At 41.4% G+C, this 22,830-nt stretch overlaps 1 protein-coding gene across 1 annotated transcript in view; it reads right to left on the bottom strand.

Annotated features, from left to right (window-relative positions):
- Window positions 1-22,830, bottom strand: part of EFHC2 (EF-hand domain containing 2) — a 381,628-nt gene that overhangs the window by 94,869 nt on the left and 263,929 nt on the right. The window contains exons 10-11 of the mRNA XM_078656188.1: window positions 5,964-6,160; window positions 4,040-4,173 (exon numbers count right to left, since the gene is read on the bottom strand). Of these exons, the coding sequence (XP_078512314.1) occupies window positions 4,040-4,173; window positions 5,964-6,160 (331 nt within the window). The remainder of the gene's footprint in view (window positions 1-4,039; window positions 4,174-5,963; window positions 6,161-22,830) is intronic.

Raw genomic sequence — 22,830 nt, forward strand, 5'->3', positions numbered from 1 at the left:
AGCAGGACGAAATCTGTGGATGAGCATTATTATCTTGGGGTCACAATCAATTGATTTAAAAGCTCACTCAATCACTGCTCCTATTATGGAAGGTCTAAGAGATCCCATAGGAAGCGTTGAGCTGGCCAGTTGCGCTCCTGGAGCTATAGTGCGAAGGTTTTGGAAACTCTCATTTATGGAGCACCATTTTGGTCTCCTTAAGCAAAGTGGACCCCGAATATGGTGATGACAATCATTTGTCGACCAGCATTTGGTCTAAGTAGAGTAACGCACCTGGAGGCAATCTGTATTAACTTGACTGTCCAAAGTCTAGCAGTGTGGTAATGAGAAGTAATCTATACACTCAAGGATCAGTTTTGACCTTGTGTAATAAAACTTGATCAGTAATGAATTTCTAGCTTTTTTGGGTTATGAGAACGTTTCTGTTCACTAGTCCATTGAAATGTGCTGGCAGATATTGACAGTATCCAAAATCTGGCGACGGCTCAGTTCAAAATAAAAATAAAAACAGAACAATCAGAGAAAGTCACTTACAAACTAGGGGCTGGATTTAAAGTTTGGCAGATGGAATACTCCATCACAAACATGACATGCACGTGTAATACACAGGACGAGATATCCGTTACATTTGTAATGGAGTACCCCATCCACCTAACTCTAAATCAGGCCATAAGAGATCAAATCAACCTAATTAATAGTTGTAAAAACGTGTTTGACTTTAATCTCCCCATATAAGATAAATTATTGTTTTATATTTCTTTACTGGGATTTTAAAAGTACAGTAACAGGTCGCATTTAAGGCATAAAGAGTTTCAACATTATGGTCCACATTTAAAACATTTATGCAGTCATATTCTACCATCATTGCAGGCAACAATGGAATAAATACAATATATGACGACGTGGTGCATCAATAAACCAACACATTGATACAAATCAGGCCATCGCGACACACACAGTGGAAGAATAGACAATGATATATAAGAACTGAAACAATAACAAATAATGTCAAACATCTGACTGGCGCCACAAAGGCGGCGGTTGAGGCATGGGCAAATCATTGCAATGTAGATAATGGATATGACAGAAACATCAGGTGATTCCATAAGCGTGTGTATGTATCCCTGTGCGACCGCGACCAGGACCTTTAACAGTCGTACCCAGCGTGGCCTAGCTGACTAGGTGGCTGGTGGGTTAAGTTTGTCGAACAGTTTGAGTACATATGTATCCCAGAGTGTGGCAGCCCCTTCACCTCGTCTAGGCTGTTGGTCATGCGTCATAGCATCCGCCTCGGCTAGTGTGCATTGATGAGCTACCTGGAGTCAGCAAATACCTGTGAGTGACTGTGCAGCTTTCCAAGTCATTGCAATCACGTGCTTAAATAGAGTCAATAAAGCCCGTTCTGCATTGTGTTTAGTGTGTATTGTTAGCTTTGTTTACCCAAACAGGCACAGAAGGGGATCAGGGGATGGTTGTATATCAGTCACTGTAGACATGTGTTCCATCACCTGGACCCATACTTGCGCCAATGGCGGGCATTGCCACACCATATGTATAAAGGTGGCATCTGGGTGACCGCACCTTCGACAAGCCGTGGGCACTCCTAGGGACATCTGGTGCAGTCGGAGCAGTGTGAGATAGGTTTGATGCAGGTAATTGAATTGCGTAAATCTCAGACGGGCATTGAGTGATACTCGCTTTACCTGCTCTGATGCCATCCCCTACTGCTTGCACCCAGACTCTTCTCCCATCGGGGCTTATTGCAAAGTGCACAGTCTGCAACCCCAGCCTGTAACACAGTGTAGAGCACCAAGACCATCCTACTGCCCAACCAATGCGTGAGGAAGGACTGTAGTCCAAGATGGAGACCCGGTTTGTCCTGTCCTGCCGCCCATGTGTTGCTGATTGCTAATACTAGTACGTTGTTGGCCAGGAAGAGGCCGGCTCCTAGTCCATAGGTGCCTTGCCGATACTGGAAGGAGCATAGAATGCCCTTGTTATAAAGATCACCCCATTGGGATACCTCTGCCTCCTGCCATGGGACTGGATCTTGTGCCACCAGCAGGGCTCTTGCTGTGGGTACTCTCCACTGCGGGGCGTAGGGAACCTGGCCTTGCCTAGGTTAGATATATCTATTCCAGCAGAGTTTGGCTACTCGCGCTTATCTGCCCAATGCTCTAGCTGGTCCCCCAGGTGAGAGCAGCCAATCCAATACATCAATATTCTGTCTGAATTTACCTACTTTCTCCCATCATGTCTCCAGCCAGCCACCGCATGGGCGACTGCAGCTGCGCCGCTGCAAAGTACAGTTAGAGGTCTCATGCACCGATGCCACCCTACATTAATGAACGCTGAAGCTTGTAGATCGAAACCCGTTTCTAGGCGCCGTCCCATATGAAATCGGATTCCAACCCTTGCAGGTCTTTAAATAGGATCTATTCAGCATTACCAGTGTCGCCGCAAAAAACTATAAGAGCCGTGGGAGAACAATCATCTTGGCAATAGACACACAGCCCATGGATGACAAGGGCAGGAACGTCCACATGTTCAAAGACTGTTGCATCGATGTCAGGGCCCTAACATGGTTGCCATCCAGGAGATCCCTATCCTTGTGATATATATTCACCCCCAGGTATCTGAAAGTTTCAAAACGCCAAAGAAGTCGACTAGAGCTTCCCGGCCTTCGTGCTCTAACTGACGCAGGGCGAAGATACAGGACTTTCCCCAGTTAACGCTATGGCCCATTATGCAGCTGAAGAGGTCTAGTAAGTCATTGAAGGCTAACAGTGTATGCACCTGATGAGATAATAATATTCTGTATTTTCCACTGAATTGTATTTAAATAACAATTATAAAGGTAGGTAGGTTCCATTCGCATCTTATCATCAGTAAACCTTTTCTGTCAGAGTTAAACAAAGTTATTTTTAATTGATTCGATTGTGTTAATATTTATTTCTCTATTATCATTTCAGATATGTAAATACTATTAAATTCTAGAGATATTTGGCATGGATCATTTATGTACCTCAAATGAATTTTTACCTGACTTGTAAAATAATTTCATAAGTCACGGTCTGAAGTAGAAAAATTACAGTTACCTACTAAGTGGAAGTGGGCATGCTAGGTAGTAGCATATGACTTTGACCAACAAATAGAAGGACACTATGTGTCCCAGGCTTTGTATGGGAGGCTGATGGTTTTGAATTGGAATCCGGCTTGCATGCAGCCAGGCAGTGCAGTTTTTTTTAGATGTATTGACACCAGTTAGTGATTTTTGAATCCAAATAAAGTTTACTGACAAGTTGCCTTGGCTTTTTGGTAGCCAATGAATTTAGTATGAAGGTATACCATAGGTGCCATAGTTTGGCCTACTGCCATGGGGTATTATTGATTATTTGGGATAAGTGGGTTTCTTTGAAGAGTTTTCATTAGTTCAAGGTTGATTTGACTATTACTTGAGAGACGAGGTTCAGGTTAGCATCCCAGATTATTTGGGGAAAACAAGTAACTCTAGGGTTACCTCTTTCCAGTAATGAGTCAAACAATCTGCTTGTTTACATAGACACATAATTGAGGTGGTAACAAGACTATTGTGGTTCACCGTATCGAAGGCAGCAAGAGGATGAGGGGATCAGGAAACAGAGCAGAATTTCGATTAAGTGGCTGGCTAGATTGGTTATTATCTAGAAAATTGATGATTATGAGTTAATGAACAATGGAATTTAAAGTCACCGACAGAGATTGGTGTTTCAGAAGGATTAAAGAATTAAGGTCCATCCATTTGTACAGACTTCTTTAATTAATGGTAGACTGTAATATTTATTAATCATTGCACTTTTCAAACCGAGACACAATGTAATGGATTTCTTTCGTATCCATTATTTTGATGGATTAGGTAGCAAAGATCATTTGAAATATCTAGGCCCCACAATTGCACCACCTCACTTAGTACAGCAGCTTCATACATTCGCTAGTCAAGTGCTTCTGCAGTAACCACACTGCCTAAAGAAGCCTGGCTTTCCTGTGTGAGCGCTCCTACCTGAATTGGTCGTATCCAATCATATTTTTGTTTCCGGAGTCGCAGGCTGCAAATAGCTGTTTAATCTCCCTGGACTTTGGTTCTCCTGCTTGTCTGAGTTTAATAAGGACTTTTGAAATATCAGCCACTGGGAACTGAATGAAAAAAAGAACCAAAATATCATTTTTCCCAAGCACACTGTTATAAGACCTGTGATTGAAACAATGTCTTGTTTTGTACCGCAAGCGTAATTTCCATCACTGACACAATGAGATTTTGAGTTTACAGTACTGTAAAACACTTAGCTTCATCACTTATATGAAAATACATTTACTGATTTCACAAAAAAGGCAACTTACAAATGTTAAATGCAACAAATCTTTACAACTGCTTCTGGGTTGGGGTCTATAAGCTTTTTCGAATGTTAGACTGAGGAATGAGGTTGGGTGTTAACCACTCCAGGTAAGTACCATTACCCCAGTGTGAGATATTTGCCGGTTATGGTAAATAGCTTCCATTCTGACGTTTCAAACTGGAAATGAGGCATAACATGCGTAATCAATATTTAACACAACGACTTCCACACGTTCTTCTTTTTCTCACAGCTTTTTTCCCTTAATACATTTTTAAATCTATCACATCAAAACTTCAAGAATGTGATCATTATAATACAAGTAATTCCGATCAAGAAATTCCAATATGTATATTGAAATTAATAAGCGAAAGAGCAACTGATTAAAGGAGGAGGGGAAAAGAGAAGAGGGGAAAAAATGATCACAAATAATATAAAGCTGTTGGTTTGGCAGACTTTTTTAATACGACCCATTGTCTACTGATGTCCTACAACTGTTATGTGGTTAAGAGGACAGTCATAAGTACTGAGTTCTACTGTTTCTTGTGTTTGTTCAAGGAGGCTCTTATATACTTTGCTTGTATTAGAAGAAACAGCGGTTCTACCCGATTTTCCATCTGAGAGCTTTATCCTTTTAAACAATCTAGGGCATCCAACCAACAGACCAGAAATTTAATGTCAGAAAAGCTCTTTGTTCAGAAGTGACAGATAGGTAAAAGTGAAAACATGTGCGGCCTTCTTTTGAATCAACATTAAATAACATTTGATAGACCGATTTAATAAGGTTGCTTCTCGGCCAGGACAGTGAAGGTTTGTATTTTTCTGTGGAATGTATGAATACAAAAACTGAGACCAAGAAATAAGAAAGGGTGAAAGGGAGAGGAGGAATGGAGAAGAAGGAAAGAAGAGAAACGCATGCAGGTAGCAAGGAAGGCAGGAATAAAGGAGGAAAGGAATAGAGTGAGGTTAGAAAGGAGGCAGTGTGCGAGGAGTGAAGTTGGGTAAGAAGGGAAAGATTAGGAAATTAGGGGAGAAGAACGGCAGGAAGGAAGAAAGAATGTGTTAGGGCAGAGAGGGAGGACTGGAAACTAGAGATGCATTCTAAAGGAAGAGAAAGAGGTAGTATGGGAAAGGGAAGTAAGTGGAGCGGGAATCATGGAATAATGGAAAGGAGAAGTGAGGAATAAACTGGGAAGGACAGAGACAGATGAGACAGTTAAGGAAGAAAGTAAGTAAAGAAGGAAATAATGAGGACAAAAAAAAAGCCAAAGAAGAAAAGAAGCAAGAGAGGGATGAGGGAAGGAAGGGAAGGAGGCAAGATAAAAGTAAAGGAGGAGGGAAGCGTATAAGGAAGAATAAAAAAAGAAAATAGGAAGGAGTGAAAATGGATGGTAAAGAGGAAGTGGGAAAGGGAGATGGAAGGAAGAAGGGAAGTGGAAGGAAGGGTAAAATGGCTGATGAAAGGGAAAAGTGACAAGGAAGAGAAGAGAAAGGAGAGGAGGTAAACGGAATGCATCAGTGGTAAAAAGAAACGGCAGTAGTTAAAAAGAGAAGCCACAATTCGGGGTGAGATACAAAGAAAAAATCATTTACCTCATCAGAGTGGTTCTCCATGTAATTGAATGCATATTCATCGGCATCCACCAACACAAAGTTATGACAATTAAAGATAACCTTGGCTCCAACAAACAGATCCTCAGGCTTGAAGTACTCGGACATCTCACTCTTGTAGATTTCTTGCCCAGGTTTCTTAATGCGAGCTCTTTCCATAAACTTCCCTCCAACTATCCCTGGAAAAGTATAAACAAGCACTGTGGTTAAAATATGTTTGAGATACTTGTACACTGTGCATGCTTGTTTTAACTTTACTATGCATGCTACATTCAAGTAAATAATGGTCCCTCACACCAGACTGCTACATTCCGGTAATGTGCTTATGTAGAGCTACACAGATATTGACTGTAATTAAAATATGTGATTTTACACAACTTTTATATTAGCTTACACATGAATCAATGCCCCCTGTTACTTCTCACTTATTGGAGGGGTCCACAAATGGGGCTAATGTAAGGTGAACAGCTGATCGCGCCATTGCTAAAGGAAAAAGCCCTAGAAGACTGAGCTACCTCTTTGCCAATGCTTGTTGCCAGTCGTATGTATGTGCATCCTTTGAGACACCACATGTTCATGCATGGTGGGCAATCTAGCATTCCAAGAAGGCCACTGATGCTCATCGTACCAAATGTACACATTTGCATCATGATGTGTGCATTATGGCACTTGTACAGGTATACCTCATAATGTGTGCATAGTGACCATGTGCACAGATGTTGTGAAGCAGTCTTACATGTGTGTTGTGACACACGCAAGCAATTTTTAAATGTATTGTTCGAACTTGGCAGGCGATCATGTTAGAACAGTAAAGTAACATTTTTTGAGAAAGGCAAAAATAAGTGTATCTGAGGCACGAACAGGGAGATAAGCAGCCCAGTAGTTTGCCGCTGTTGGGCCCTTGTTAAATAAAATGAAAATGATCATGGGGAGTAAGGTGTTGTGTAGTTCCTACCAATCTATATAGGATCTGTGCGTTTAGACAACATCAACTAAGGGATTGGTGCCCAGACTGATTCCAGCCACCCCCAAAGGATATGTTAATCTGTAGACCAGCTAGCTCACAGTGCCACTATGAGCCTCTCTTATCAAGGAGCGCATAGTTTCTGGCACCTATCGAACATGACAACTCTGACTCCTCAGGGATCGTAGAAACAGTACAGTACTTTTCGCTCAGTCACTCATGCTCACTTTGTCTCAGAGAGATACACAAAGAGTAAACGGTGGGCGCGTTTTCAATAAGTATTTATTGAACTAGCGTCATTCTAGTATAAAATACATGTGCTGAAACAACGATTAGTCATAAACAGATGTATGCGGTTATGAGCACCAGTAGGGTAAAGAAAAGGTAGAATTCTACCACAGTGCTAAAACAATGAATATATGCAGGCATATAGATACATAACAATGAAATGCGTACTCCTACAGTGCAAACCCTAACTAGATTTACCTAAATGTACCAAGCATGTAGTAGGTGTGCAGCATGCAAGGAATGGCAGACCACTGCGTGCTGGAGTGTCTACATGCTGGGACCTCAGTGTCTCGCGTCATGTGTCAGCATGGAAGTCTTTCTCCTCTGACTGGCTCAGTGAAGATGTGGTGTTTATTTACCCAAAAGGTACCCTCAGGGGTTCTACCTTGCTGTGTCATGTTGGCCGAGTATGACGATAGTGATGAACCTTATACACAGTTATTATGCAGAAGATGGTAATCCTGCTGTGATTCTGAGAATCCTCATGCATAACAAATGAGGTTTGTTTAAACCACACAAAATGTATGAAGCACCTAACTAGGTAAAAGGTCAGCACTAAAAACCATTATGTGGTACAATGGCAGGGTAAATGTGGGTGAAAGGTTAGGAGACTACCCAGGCCTATATTGGGGTACAGTGGGGTTCATAACTGGGGCAGAGATCGTCATGGAGGAGGATAAAAAAAAGGGAGTGTTGGAGGAGGGGAGGAAAACCAAGTGAGCAGCCCGGCAGCACAGTGCAACTGGCAAGCCATGGTGCAAATAACACAGGGAGCAAGATGTGGAGTGGGGCAGGAAGTAGGGTGGGGAAGATTGGAGAGGGCAGCAAAAAGAGAGCACTTGGGAAGAGGATGAATAGGAAAAAGGGGGAGCATGCAAGGAAACATAGACACTCCCATATAGTGCTCAACGGAAAAATGAAAAATAATCCCCTTAGGTACGCAGTGGAAGAACACATCTCACCCAGTGAGTGCACTGTGAAATCAAAACGCTCCTGGGTGGGGCAGGGACAAGAATAGGGAGGAAAGTCACTGAATAAAGAACAGACTACTGACATAAAGAGCAAAGCCATCCAACTATGAGCAAGGGGCTGAAGCAAAGGACCTTCTAAGTATATGTTATGTATGTAGGTAACAATAGGCCTGCTTACAGACAGCGGATGCCCGCTCTAGCCTAGACCTCAAAAACATTACTCAGTGTGAAGTATGCCTTTATCAGCATTGTAGCACACTGATATGCTGTTTCTGCCTGCTGCTTTCTTTGTACCAGCGCAGAAACACCAACACTGCCAGCTGGGAACTGGTGTTACTCTAGGTACTGATGTCACTCTAGTGATGCCCTTCCCGGGATTTCCTTGGGACCAATCACTCAAAATATCTTTGTGCACAGCCAATGGGGTCCTCGCTGGGGAAGAGGGACACTTAACACAGGAGTTACTTGCATGGCATTTTAGGGATGTTTAGGGTTTAAGAGTGGGTAGAGGGTATAGGGGACATACAGATATTTTTAGGGTTTAGGGGTGGGTAAGGGTACAGGGTGGTAAGGGTATTTTTAGGGTTTAGCAGTGGTTAGGTATAAAGGGTAGTAAGGGTATTTTAGGGTTTATGGGTGGGTAAGACTACAGGGTGGCAAACATATTTTTTTTAAAAGGTGTTGGGAATTCCCCCCACTAAAGAACTACAGTAAATATATAATTATGTTAAAGAAAAGGTGGAGGGTTTTGAGGGTCAACCCCCCAAAAAATTAAAATTACAAACATATATATATATTGAATTTCAGCAGTTATAGTTAGCTGAGCTAACTATAACTTATGCCCCCACAATGCACTGCTTGTTACCTCACAAATTACATCAATCCTGACATGGTCAGTGACACCACCGCTTACATCACTGATGACATCATCCAGTGAGTATGAGTGTTAAACATATATACCAAGGTACTACAAAAGTTGAAATAGCATACTTTGTGTACTACTAATGAGTGATACTATTTTTAACATATATTATGTGAATGGTTGTGTGACTGTGTGTATCCATGTGTGAGTAGGTGTCTGGGTGCCTGTATGGGTGTGTGAGTGAGTGGCTGTATGGTATGTAAGCAGGATTGTGAGGGCTGTGTGGGTGTGTGAGTTGCTATGTGAGTGCCTGTATTGGTAAATGAGTGGGTGTATCAGTGGATCTATGGGTGAGTGGCTATATGGGTGGGTGTGTAAATGCTTTATTTTTATTTATTTATTTCTAAAGTTTTATATAGCGCGAACATGATCCCGAAGGATATCAGAGCGTTTCACAATTAAGGATGGTTGGGCAGACATCAAATACAAAACAAAGGAAACAGGTACAGAGGTTACAAGAAAGCAGTACAATAGTTAAAGAAACAAAAACAATATATATATATATATATATATATATTCAACCAACAGTCGTTCTCCTTTCTCCCCCACAGAACGATATCCAGGCCACCAATTCGATTCAAAAAGTGTATTTATTCACACACGCACTTGACACGTTTCGGGAAACAAGTTCCCTTGTTCACGAGTGTTGGTGCACAGTGAAAAAACTGTTTAAATGCAGATCATGTGACTTGTGAGTTTCATAGATATTGAAAACAGACTACCGTATCTCGTAATATCTGGAGCTGTGAGAACCACAGTACATTGCAGCAGGCAAGTCCAAGCATTAATTTAACATAAATTATATTCATCAAACTTTTCAACACAATATCAGAATTCTCAAAACACGATAAAAATGAATAATTTTGTGACCGACCAGAAGGCAAGATTCAAACCCCCGATCTCAGGACAGTCAGAGTCAAGTGGGCACTTGGGCTTGATAACCAATATACTTTGGGTGAGTGCACAGCATATACGTTTTGCTTAACAGCCCACTGAGGCTAGTTTTCGAATGAGATGACAGTGGCACAGCATGTTAGTTCACTCTAATTCTGACTGTCCTGAGATCGGGGGTTTGAATCTTGCCTTCTGGTCAGACACAACATTATTCATTTTTATCGTGTTTTGAGAATTCTGATATTGTGTTGAAAAGTTTGATGAATATAATTTATGTTAAATGAATGCTTGGACTTGCCTGCTGCAATGCAGTGTGTGTCTGAAAAACGGACCACTTTTGTAGAATGATATATATATATATATATAGCGGAAACTGGGAGGGGAAGAAAAAATTAGGTAAGGGGATATAAAACATCAGTACAAGAGATGAGGGTATAACTCCTGTATCTTCAAGCACATGAAGAGAGCCAAATTAGGGTAAGAACTTGCACATAAGGAATCATGTATGGGTGAGTGAGTGGGTGCTATTTGAGGGAGTGACTGGCTGAGTGAGTGGCTGTATGGGCAAATGAGTGGTTGTTTGAGTGGGTGTTTGGTTAAGTGAGTTGGTGTGTGAGTGGCTATATTGTACTGTGTTTATGTGAATGGATGTATGGATGAGTGAGCGGATATGTGAGTGTTTGTATGGAAGTGTAAATGGGTATTTGAGTGGGCGTGTGAGTGAGTGCTTTGAATTGGTGAGTGAGTGGCTGTGTTGAGAGGCTCTATGAGTGAGTGGCTGTATAGGTGAATAAGTGGGAGTGGGAGTAGCCGTAAGGGAAAGGTTGTATGAGTAGCAGTATGGGTGGATGAATGGTTGCATGAGTGGCTCAATGGATGAGTGAGTAGTTTGTGAGTGCTTGCATGGGTCTGAGTGTTTGTGTGGGTGTATGAGAGGTTGTAAAAGTGTGTGAGTTTGTGTCTGAGTGCTTCTGTGGATGATGTCATCAGTGATGTCATTTGAGATGTCATCAGTGATGTTACTGACCATGTCATGAAGGATCTAATATGTGAGGTCAGATGCTGTGCATTGCAAGGGCGTAAGTTATTAATTAGTTCAACTAACTATAACTACTGAATTTCACTGGTTTTGTAGAAGTGAAATGTGAGTCTAACTATAACGTTCCTGTAACCTTTGGTGTTTACAGAGAATTTCTAAGTTTTTTTTAATTCTTCTTCCTATATATAATGTCCCTTTAACCTTTGTTTTTAAGTGGATTTCTAAGGTTTAAAAAAATCCTACCTGTAACCTTTGAGAGTGAGTGTGTGAGAGAGTGCATGATTGTCTCAGTGGGTGTGTGAGGCAGTGTTTAAGTGTCTCAATGGGTGTGTGAGTGGGTGTATGAGTGTCTGTATGGGTCTGGGAGTGACTGCATAAGTGTCTCACTGGGTGTGTGAGTGGATGCATGAGTGTCTGAGTGGGTCTGTGTGTGGGTGTGTGAGTGTTTGAGTGGGTCTGTGAATAGGTGTGAGAGTGACAAAGTAGGTTAGCGAGTACCTCCATGAGTGTGTGAGTCAGTCTGTGAGTAAGTGCATGAATGTCTGAGTTGAGCTGTGAGTGGGCGAATTAGTCTCTGGGTGGGTCTGTGAGTAGGTAGGTGAGTCTCTGAGTAGGTCTGTGAATGGCTGTGTGAGTGGCTGTATGGGTCTGTGAGTGGGTGTGTGAGTCTCTGAGTTGGCATGTTAATGGCTGTGTGAGTGTATGAGTGGGTCTATGAATTGGTGTATGTGTCTGAGTGTGCCTGAATGGGTGCATGAGTGTATGAATGAGTCTATGTGTGGCTGTGTGAGTGGCTGTAATAGTCTGTAAGTCTGTCAGTGGGTGCATGAGTGTCTGGATGAGTGTCCGAGTGGGTATATGAGTGTCTGTGTGGGTATGTCAGTTGCTGTGTGAGTGACTAGGCCACAAAGGAACCACACCTGCTCTTTTATTCAACAAGAGTCCAGAGTTTTGCACAAAATATCTACACAAGTTGAGTTCTTTCTACTGGTTAATTAATAGGTTCTACCTCCTTGGGTAAAAATCCAGTACGTAATCCACACTACAGCTGCGTAATGGAGCACAAGGAAATGTCACCAGTGACCTTATGTGCGTTTTGGCAATGTGACTGTTCCTGGTGCGTCTTTATCCAGAAATATGTGATAACATGAATCCTATAGAGAAGAAAACAAGACTACAAAGATGTAAAATTCCCCCAAAAAAGGGTCCTTCCTCTTAACTTTATGAAGTAAATGCTTTTTTGTTTGGTGAAGATGTCCTCATATTCCTCAGCATCGAGCACTCCTCAACAAAATTGGTGGGTAACGCGCTGGGGGCCACTTGTTAAGCAGCCCATCATCCTGGCAAAAGGGAGGTAGACCTTTAGAAACTACTGCATTGGGCGGGGCCACAAAGGAACTGCACCTGCTCTTTTAGTCGAAAAGAGTCCAGAGTTTTGCACAAAATATCTACCCAAGTTGAGTTCTTTCTACTGGTTAATTATTAAGTGCTACACACTTGGGTAAAACTCCCGTACGTAATCCACACTACAGCTGCGTAATGGAGCACAAGGAAATGTCACCAGTGACCTTATGTGCGTTTTGGCAATGTGATTGTTCCTGGTGCGTCTTTATCCAGAAATATGTGATAACATGAATCCTCCTACAGAGAAGAAAACAAGGCTACAAAGATGTAAAATTCCACTAAAAAAGGGTCCTTCCTCTTAACTTTATGAAGTAAATGTTTCTTTGTTTGGTGGAGATGCTATCATATTCCTTAGCATCAACAATTCTTCAACAAAATCGGCGGGTGATGCACTGGGGGGCTGCTTGTTAAGCAGCCGATCGTCCTGGCAAAAGGGAGGAAGACCTTTGCAAACTACTACGTTGGGCGGGGCCACAAATGAACTGCACCTACTCTTTTATTCAACAAGAGTCCAGAGTTTTGCACCAAATATCTACCCAAGTTGAGTTCTTTCTACTGGTTAATTAAAAAGGGCTACCTCCTTGGGTAAAAAGCCAGTACGTAATCCACACTACAGCTGCGTAATGGAGCACAAGGAAATTTCACCAGTGACCTTATGTATGTTTTGGCAATGTGATTGTCCCTGGTACGTCTTTATCCAGAAATATGTGATAATATGAATCCTCCTATAGAGAAGAAAACGAGATTACAAAGATGTAAAATTTCACCAATAAAGGGTCCTTCCTCTTAACTTTATGAAGTAAATGCTTCTTTGTTTGGTGGAGATATCCTCATATTCCTCAGCATCAAGAACTTCTCAACAAAATCGGTGGGTAAAACACTGGGGGGCCGCTTGTTAAGCAGCCCATCATCCTGGCAAAAGGGAGGTAGACCTTTGGAAACTACTACATTGGGCGAGGCCAATTAGGGAAGCATCCAATGACTTCCACATTTGCATACTCCTAGCAATTCAAAGGGAGAACCATGGACTCTCCCCAGGACAGGACAAGAAAGAACCCACTCATAACGTCACATACAGATTGCGCTCCAATAGATCAATGATGTCGTCACATCCACAGAGGATTTCAGATCGTTTTTCAATATGGAATTGCCAAGAAAACACACTTACTTTGCCTTCGCCAAGCTCAGAAGTTAGGATCATATTTCCTTCACAGAAATAGAGCTTCAACAGGGGCACCTGCTATGTTTATATGTGAAAGTGCTTACTGTTCAGGTTAAGCTTCGTGAAACTAGCACCAGGACCAGAACAACCCCGGGGACCCCATTCCCTAGGGCTGGCATGACTTAATGGGTGAGGGAGATATGCAGCCTCCCTCCACGGGCCAAATTCGGCCCTGGGGACCCCATCTCTGGGGCCCAGCCACAAATCGATTGAGAATGCACTTACTGGATGATGTCATTAGTGATGTCTTTTGAGATGTCATCAGTGATGTCACAGACGATGTCATGAGTGATGAAATATGTGAGGTCATAAGCAGTTAATTGCAGGGGCATACGTTATAGTTCGCTCAGGTAACCATAACTGCTGAATTTCAATGGTTTTGTACGAGTGAAATCTAAGCTGACCTATAAAGTCCCTATAACCTTTGCTTTTTTCAGTGACTCAGTCCATTTCCTAACTATAATGTCCCTGAGCCTTTGATTTTTTCAATGAATTCTCAAGGTTTTTTAATTTCTATTTCCTAAATATAACCTCACTGTAATCTTTGTTTTTTTAGTAAATTTCAAAGGTTTTTAAAAATGGTTATTTCCTAACTGTAACCTGTAACCTTTCAGAATGGGTATTTGAGTGGCTGTATGGGTCTGTGACAGGGTGTTTGAGTGGTTATGTGGGTGTGTGAGTAGCTGTGGGGTGTGTGGGTAGATTTGTGAGTGGCTGTATGGGTTTGTGAGTGGGCGTGTGAGTGACTGTATGGGTCTTGTGAGTGGGTATGTGAGTAGCTGTGTGGGTATGTGAGTGGGTTTGTGAGTGGCTGTATGGGCCTGTGAGTGGGTGTGTGAGTGGCCGTATGGGTCTGTACAGAGAGTGGAGAAAGGGGCGGGCCTTTGACAAGCCCTTAGCAATACTGCTGTGTGGTACTTACTGGTGGAAATAGGAGGGGTTCTTGTCCTCCAACAACTCTCACCATCCAAGGGATCGTCATCCCCCAGCCAGGACTGTGCCAGGAGGCATGTTTGCAGAGTGGTAGAGAAAGGGGGCAGGGCCTCTGGCAAGCTCTCAGCAATACCATTGTGTGGGCCTTACAAGTGGTAACAGGAGGGATTCTTGGCCCCCAACTACCCTCAGCAGCCAAGGGGACTTCATTCCTCACCCAGTCAAACTTTGCTGTAGAAATGGCAAAATACTTTCTCCCTTTCTATCTCGGGGTGGATGGCACTGTGCTAATCCTATGCTTAAAGATTTTGATAGAAAAGCAGATATTTGAGGTTAGCAGGTCTAGAGTGCCGCTAGTGTTGAGAGTGCTCTATACAGGAGCTGCTTTCCACCTAAACTTGAGAACTGCCCAGAGTGCTCTTCCTCTTTTTTGCATATATATATATATATATATATATATGGAGGGAAAGAATTGCGAGACAACAGCAAACTACATGACCCATCATGCACAAAGAAAGCCTAAAATGCGGCGCCCACTAGGTGGCACACAACGGAGGGTTTAAAAACATTTGGCTGTGTGGGTGAGCTGTTTGTTACCTCGAGCTGCTGATTCTCATCTCATCTCTGACGAAGGTCACAGTGGTGACCGAAATGCATTTGAAAAGGAAAAGAACGAGCTGTTTTGCAAAATAAATAATTTAAAAACCGGATGGAATGGCGACTCATTCCTCTCTCTTGTAGAGAGGGTTGTTGTGATTTATATGTGGCCAGGTCCGGCCCAAGAGACACGCACCGCCCATCAAGAGCACCTAACCACACCCGAAAGCGGACCAAATGGTTGAAGTGGAGACACGGAGGGTGTGAGGTGCCGCCACGGACTGGACGGTGGTTGGGTCCCTGTGATGTTTTAAAAGGACATCACAAAGGGTTTCCGGGAGGGCACTGGAGGCGAGACCATCAGACATGCAGCACCCACTGGAGGGAAAGAATTGCGAGGCAACAGCAAACTACATGACCCATCATGCACAAAGAAAGCCTAAAGTGCTGCGCCCACTAGGGGGCACACAACGGAGGGTTTAAAAACATTTGGCCGTGTGGGTGAGCTGTTTGTTACCTCGAGCTGCTGATTCTCATCTCATCTCTGACGAAGGTCACAGTGGTGACCGAAATGCATTAGAAAAGGAAAAGAACGTGCCGATTTGCAAAATAAATAATTTAAAAACCGGATGGAGTGGCGACTCATTCCTCTCTCTTGTAGAGAGGGTTGTTGTGATTTATATGTGGCCAGGTCCGGCCCAAGAGACACGCACCGCCCATCAAGAGCGCCTAACCACACCCGAAAGCAGACCAAATGGTTGAAGTGGAGACACGGAGGGTGTGAGGTGCCGCCACGGACTAGACTGTGGTTGGGTCCCTGTGATGTTTTAAAAGGACATCACGAAGGGTTTCCGGGAGGGCACTGGAGGCGAGACCATCAGAAATGCAGCACCCACTGGAGGGAAAGAATTGCGAGGCAACAGAAAACTACATGACACATCATGCACAAAGAAAGCCTAAAATGCGGCGCCCACTAAGGGGCACACAACGGAGGGTTTAAAAACATTTGGCCGTGTGGGTGAGCTGTTTGTTACCTCGAGCTGCTGATTCTCATCTCATCTCTGACGAAGGTCACAGTGGTGACCAAAATGCATTAGAAAAGGAAAAGAACGTGCCGATTTGCAAAATAAATAATTTAAAAACTGGATGGAGTGGCGACTCATTCCTCTCTCTTGTAGAGAGGGTTGTTGTGATATATATATATATATATATATATATATATATATATATATAAAGATTTCAATTCCCGCAACTTCCAGCCTCCAGGCGGCAAAGAAGGAGACGCAGACCCCGCAGTTTCTCAGGCAAGTTGTTTTATTTCATTAAAATCTCCAACCCACGCACGACGCTTTTCGGGCTTCAAGAGCCCTTGTTCACATGCGGATTTACAGATCGCATTACATTTTTTAAGTGTTTGCTTGGTATCCACCCTCCTTCACCACTCCGTGTCATATGATTAATACCATAGAAGAAAGACTCACATTATGAACTGCTTCTCTAAAGTGTGTATGTATATATATATATATATATATATATATATATATATATATATATATATATATATTCACTGAAAAAACCATAGGTTTCACACCAGTTATAGTTAGGTGGAAATTTTACTCGCATAAAACCATTGAAATTCCCACGTTATAGTTAGTTGGACTCACTATAACTTGCGCGTGCAATGCACTGCTGATGACGTCACATATTACATCACTCATGACATGGTCAGTGACATCACTCATGACATCACTGATGACATCTCAAATGACATCACTGATGACAACATCCTTGTGACAAAGTGGCAGACCTCCTATCAGCATAAAATCTCCTTTGACACACACATTCAAAAATAGAAACTAAAATTTTCTTAAAAAAGGAGAAACCAATACCAATTACAACAACTTATTAGGTAATTCCAACATCTACATACACATCCACTCATTCACCAACAGTTCTATATAGTCACTCATGCATGTACTTACTCATCATATGTACTCATACACCTATACATCCTGTTACACACTAATACTCATCCATATAGTTACTCACACACAAATTCACACATGCAAATAAACTATCAAAAAAGCATTTACTTGATTATACTGCTATATACACACCACTACACATACTTCTACAGAAACGGAAACATATTTACTCTCTTAAACAATCAATTATAAAAACACATACTCACTAACCCACCCATACACACAATCATCCACCCATACAGTCTTGCACACATGCTGTCTTCAAAATACATACAAATAGTGAGTCACTCATTCATGCATCTGTGCTCTAAGTAATATCCCCCACCGAACCATACAGACACTGATACTGATACTCAAAAAAACAACTAATAACCCATATACACACTCATGTAGCTACTCATCAACCCATGCAGCCACTTATACACAAAGTGAGTCACAGATACAGATATTTAAATATTTAAACATTACTCGCTAATATATGTATTCACTAAGATACATTTAATAAGTCAGTTAACCAATCAATTTTACACAAAAAAACATCCATTTAGACATTTATTTACCCATTTATTCTTCCATCAACCTTTAGATATACATATATAAAAAATATTTATTTTTCAGAAAGATACACATTCACTGGATGATGTCATCAGTGATGTCTTTTGAGATGTCATCAGTGATGTCATGAGTGATGTCACTGACCATGTCATGAGTGATGTAATATGTGACCTCATCAGCAGTGCATTGCACGCGCAAGTTATAGTGAGTCCAACTAACTATAACGTGGGAATTTCAATGGTTTTATGTGAGTAAAATTTCCACCTAACTATAACTGGTGTGAAACCTATGGTTTTTTCAGTGAATTTAATAGGTTTTTTAAATGCTAATTCCTAACTATAACTGGTGTGAAACCTATGGTTTTTTCAGTGAATATATATATATAAAATTTCTATGGCAAAATGAAACCCCTCATTTTGTTCCTTTTCAAATTAAATGTATTAAGTGTTACCACTTTATTCCAATCAAGATGACTTCAGGTGTGCCATACTTTTGTCATAAGTAAGACTGTTAGCGTTCTAGTTGTTCTTTAGAACACTCTGGGACATTCTGTCATTGGGCTATAGTTGGGCTACATCTGGCTGATATTGGTAGAGTCTGAATGCCTTGTGTTGTGGGGGGGGGGGTGTGGGGGGAGAGTCCAGCAAGTGTGGTAGGGAAGGGTAGGGAAGGGGGGGGGGGTGGAGAGGGGGCGTGTATCAAAAATAAAAAATAAACCAGACCAGATAAAAAGATACACAGCTTGTATGGATTACTATAAAATAAATTTAAAGCAAAAGGAGACCTCATTGTACATTGTTTATATGCAAACATGCTCAAGAGTTATATATTGGCAAACATATAGCTTTGATAATGGGTAAGCTAACGATTCAAACAATGAACGTAGGGGGGTTATTGACTACTAATAAACGACAACTCCTGGCCGAATTAGTCCGTTTAAATCCTGTTGATATTTTATGTCTCCAGGAAACACATATACCCTGGGAGAAAAGATCTTTGCTTAAATTAAGGGGCTATAATTTACTAACTAGCTCAACACAAACCTCAAATATAAGGGGTGTAGCGATTTTGGCAAAAACACATCTCGGGACAGCAGTTCGGCAATTGTCAGACCCGCACGGCAGATGGGCGGTGGTTAAACTGGCCCTGGGAATTATAATCTGTACCATTTACGGTTCTAACCAAGATGAACCAGCTATTTTAGAATTTTTAGAAACAGAGCTCCCGACTTGGCAGGGCCCACTTATTATTTGTGGCGACTTTAACATCTCTCTTAAAGTCCAATCTATTGTAATCCCTCTTCAACAGAAATATGTAGGTCGTAAACCCAAGGTTTTCAAAGCACTTCTCAGATTGTCCAATAGTTTAGGATTAGCTGATTTTTGGAATTATTCAAATAAAGATGACCCTGGATATACCTATTTTTCGAACCCTCATCAGAAACATGTTAGGATTGATTATTTTTTTGTATCACACGAATTCCTAGCACATTCTTCTATTAGTAAACAGCCAAAGATTATCTCGGACCATAACCCTCTTATCTTTTTAACAAAAATACCTGACCTTAACAGTCAATCTAGGTCCTGGACATTTGATCGTAAATTGCTGATGAATACCCAATACATCTCTCATATAAAACACTGGACAACACAATTCTTTGAGGCCAATCGCTTCAGTGCTTCACGGAATACAGTTTGGGACTGCTTCAAAGCTTCTCTTAGAGGCGAAACTATTAGTTTTCAAAATAATGCTAGGAAACAGCAATTTAACGACTTTAATTTAAAGATGCAAGCTCTAGTGGCAGCAGATCAAAAACATATCTTACAAATATCTAGAGGTTGTGATGCAAATCACAAGATGCATCAGGTCATAGCTCTAAAAACAGATCTCAATTATAATCTTAGTCAGAATGCGGCCCAAACTTACAGAGTACATAGGAAGGAAGTTTATGAGAGTGGGGAAAAAGTTGGCAGACAATTAGCATTACGCACACGTCAGAAGACCTCCAATAACAATATCACCGCTATTCATGATAGTGGTCAGGTCTATACCCAAACTGAAGATATTGCTAAGCAATTTCAACAATACTACCAGAAATTATATTCTGAGGACACTGTGTATACCGAAAAGGACTCTGCTACTTTCCTACATAACTTACTTAATTTTCCAGAAAATGAAACACGTCTTGACGACGCTTCCTGAAGAGATATAGAAAAAGAAATTACGATAGAAGAAGTGCTTACCGCTTTATCAAGCATGTCCCCCGGAAAGGCTGCAGGCCCTGATAAAATTCCAATTGACTTATATAAAATATTGATCCACCATCTAGGGCCGCTTCTCCGCGATTTATTCTTAGGTATTCAATACAACGGGATACCTCCTGAATCCTGGAATGAAGCATATATCGTTGTCTTCCCAAAGAAAGGTAAACCCCCGGAACTGGTTACCTCCTATCGTCCAATATCATTAATCAATTCGGACTCTAAATTATACGCCAAGGTATTGGCTGTTAGGTTGAGTAGGGTCGTTGAACATTTGGTCTCCCCGTGGCAGCATGGTTTTTATCCCAGGGAAAGGGACTTCCAACCATATTAATTGAGTTATCACTTTGTTTGACTCCATGTCTGCTACGGGTGGCTGGATGTCGATGATCCTGCTCGACGCAGAAAAAGCCTTTGACCGTGTCTCCTGGTCTTTTTTATGGGTGGCTATGTCGCGCCTCAATTTCGGCCCCAAATTTATAAAATCTATTAAGACTATGTATCATTCACCCAAAGCTAAGATTCAGGTACCAGGGTCCGTCTCTGGCTATATCAGTATATCCAGGGGCACTAGACAGGGGTGTCCTTGTTCCCCCCTATTATTCGCACTATACATAAACCCTTTAATTTTAAAACTCCTAGAGACTCATTTAATTAAGCCTGTGGTCTGCGGTCAATACCAAACAAAAGTGTTAGCCTACGCAGACGACATAGCCGTTGTTACTCCTGATCCTTCAGAGGCTATTATTACTATTGAAAATTTGACTACTGAATATGGTAAATTCTCAGGGTATTCTCTTAATAAGGGGAAAACTTTAATTGTGTGTACCAACAACATAGTCTGTTTGGACCCTAGGGTCGTGAATAAAGCTATATATTTGGGAATTGTGATCAGTCCAGATATTAAAAACATCATTAATTTAAACTTTGACCCTCTCCTAGATAGAATTAAAAATGACCTTGATCGAGTGAATTGCCTATATCTTACAATTATAGGCAGAGCCAATTTTAAAAAAATGAACGTCCTACCTAGGTTTCTTTATTTGTTCCGTGCCATTCCATTAGCCATTGATGATAAGATCTTAAAACTGTTAAACTCACTTATGTCTAAATTCATTTGGCAAAACGGTAAAATTAGGAGGTCATACAAACTGCTGTCTTTACCTTTAGATAGAGGAGGTCTAGCTATACCCAACACTACTCTTTATCATTGGGCTGCTTTCATACAGATCTTTGCTCCCCTGATCAATCCTAAATGTTTAATTGATAACAATGTTATTACTTCAATTCCATCTATTTATGAGCTCATTATGGGGAGTAATGCTGAAGGGTTGTTCCTGCGATATACTGACTCCGCTTACTACAGAAATTATCGCTGCTATACAACTATAACCGATGCTTTTAAAGTCTGGAAAAAGATTCACAAACATATGCATATTAGTAATATCACCAGATATACACCTTTGTGGCATTCGTCTCTCACTTCCAATATCGGATTCGATTCCACAGCTAGAAAATGGAAACTCCTGGGTATTTTAACAGTTCATGATTTTCTGTTTAAAGGATTTGAAACTACCTTTCTGGACCTAAAATTAAAATATAATCTGCTTAATGGAGATTTCCTTAAGTACGCTCAACTGTTCGCTAAGCTTAAAGCTAATATTTCAACTGTGGACCTGTCAAATAATGAACTATTGGACCTAGTGAGTAGACTCAATATAAGAATTGGCACCCTGTATGATACCTTTATGTTTAAAATCCCGGACGATCTTGAGAAAATTGAAGCTAATTGGGCAACGAAGTTTGAGAATCCCGATGTCGATCTGTATAAATGTATTGAATTATCTAATTCCCTTCTTATGTCTAGTAACCTTAAAGCCCAGTCATATAAAACCTTGTTTAGTTTGTATAACACCCCGGCTAAACTGTACACTTGGGGGAAAAGAGAAAATGACCTCTGTCCTAGATGTGCAGGTGGATCCGCAGATAGTATCCATATGTTTAGTAGCTGCTGTAAGCTCGATTTAGTAAAAAGTATGATTTCAGATTATTGGTTGATAATATTTGGCCACAGACTGCCTGAATCTGATTGTCTATATTTAATGGGCTTTGATGGGTCCCTTAATTTCTCTAGGTGTGAAAAAAGACTTGTCTTTATTGGTACGGCTATACTAAGAATAATTATTTCCGCCTGCTGGAAAGATACTGTTCCTCCTAGTTTTCAAATGTGGCTAGCTCGCCTCCTAGCGGTATGTAATTACGAGACATCGATCTATGCTACCAGGGGATTGAAAGCTAGGAAATTGGGCGAGGCTATTTGGAGCCCTGTATTACGTTGGAGGGATGGTATCAATTCAACTTTAAGTGGTAGCCAGTAATGTTTCTTTTCTTTTTGGACTTTTTATTTTTTTATGTCATGTCATACCATTATTGGTTTGCCTCTGTCTATTTCTATTTTTTTGTTGTCCGTCGGCTGAATATATATTTACTGTTCTTTATTGTATATTTCATGAAACGCCGTGTATCCAATGTCTTGTTCTGGTTTAAATTTAAAAAAATAAATAAAAAAAAAGGGTATTTTCGCGACTTGGGTAAGCGGCACCCACGGGAACAGCTCCGGGCTGGAACCTCAGAGCGGAAAAGCCGACAAATGTCGCCTAGACTCCGACCAGGAGTGCTGCATTGTCAGCACTTCATCCACCTTTCCCGCAAAGCCTTAGGCTTCAGCCACTTACAGGCATCACACTCCACGGAGTCCTGGTGCTCTCCCAGGCACCACATAGGGATGGAATGGGAATCTGTAGCCAACATATG

Source organism: Lissotriton helveticus, chromosome 8 (genome assembly GCF_964261635.1).
Source record: "Lissotriton helveticus chromosome 8, aLisHel1.1, whole genome shotgun sequence".
Taxonomy (NCBI): Eukaryota; Metazoa; Chordata; class Amphibia; order Caudata; family Salamandridae; genus Lissotriton; species Lissotriton helveticus.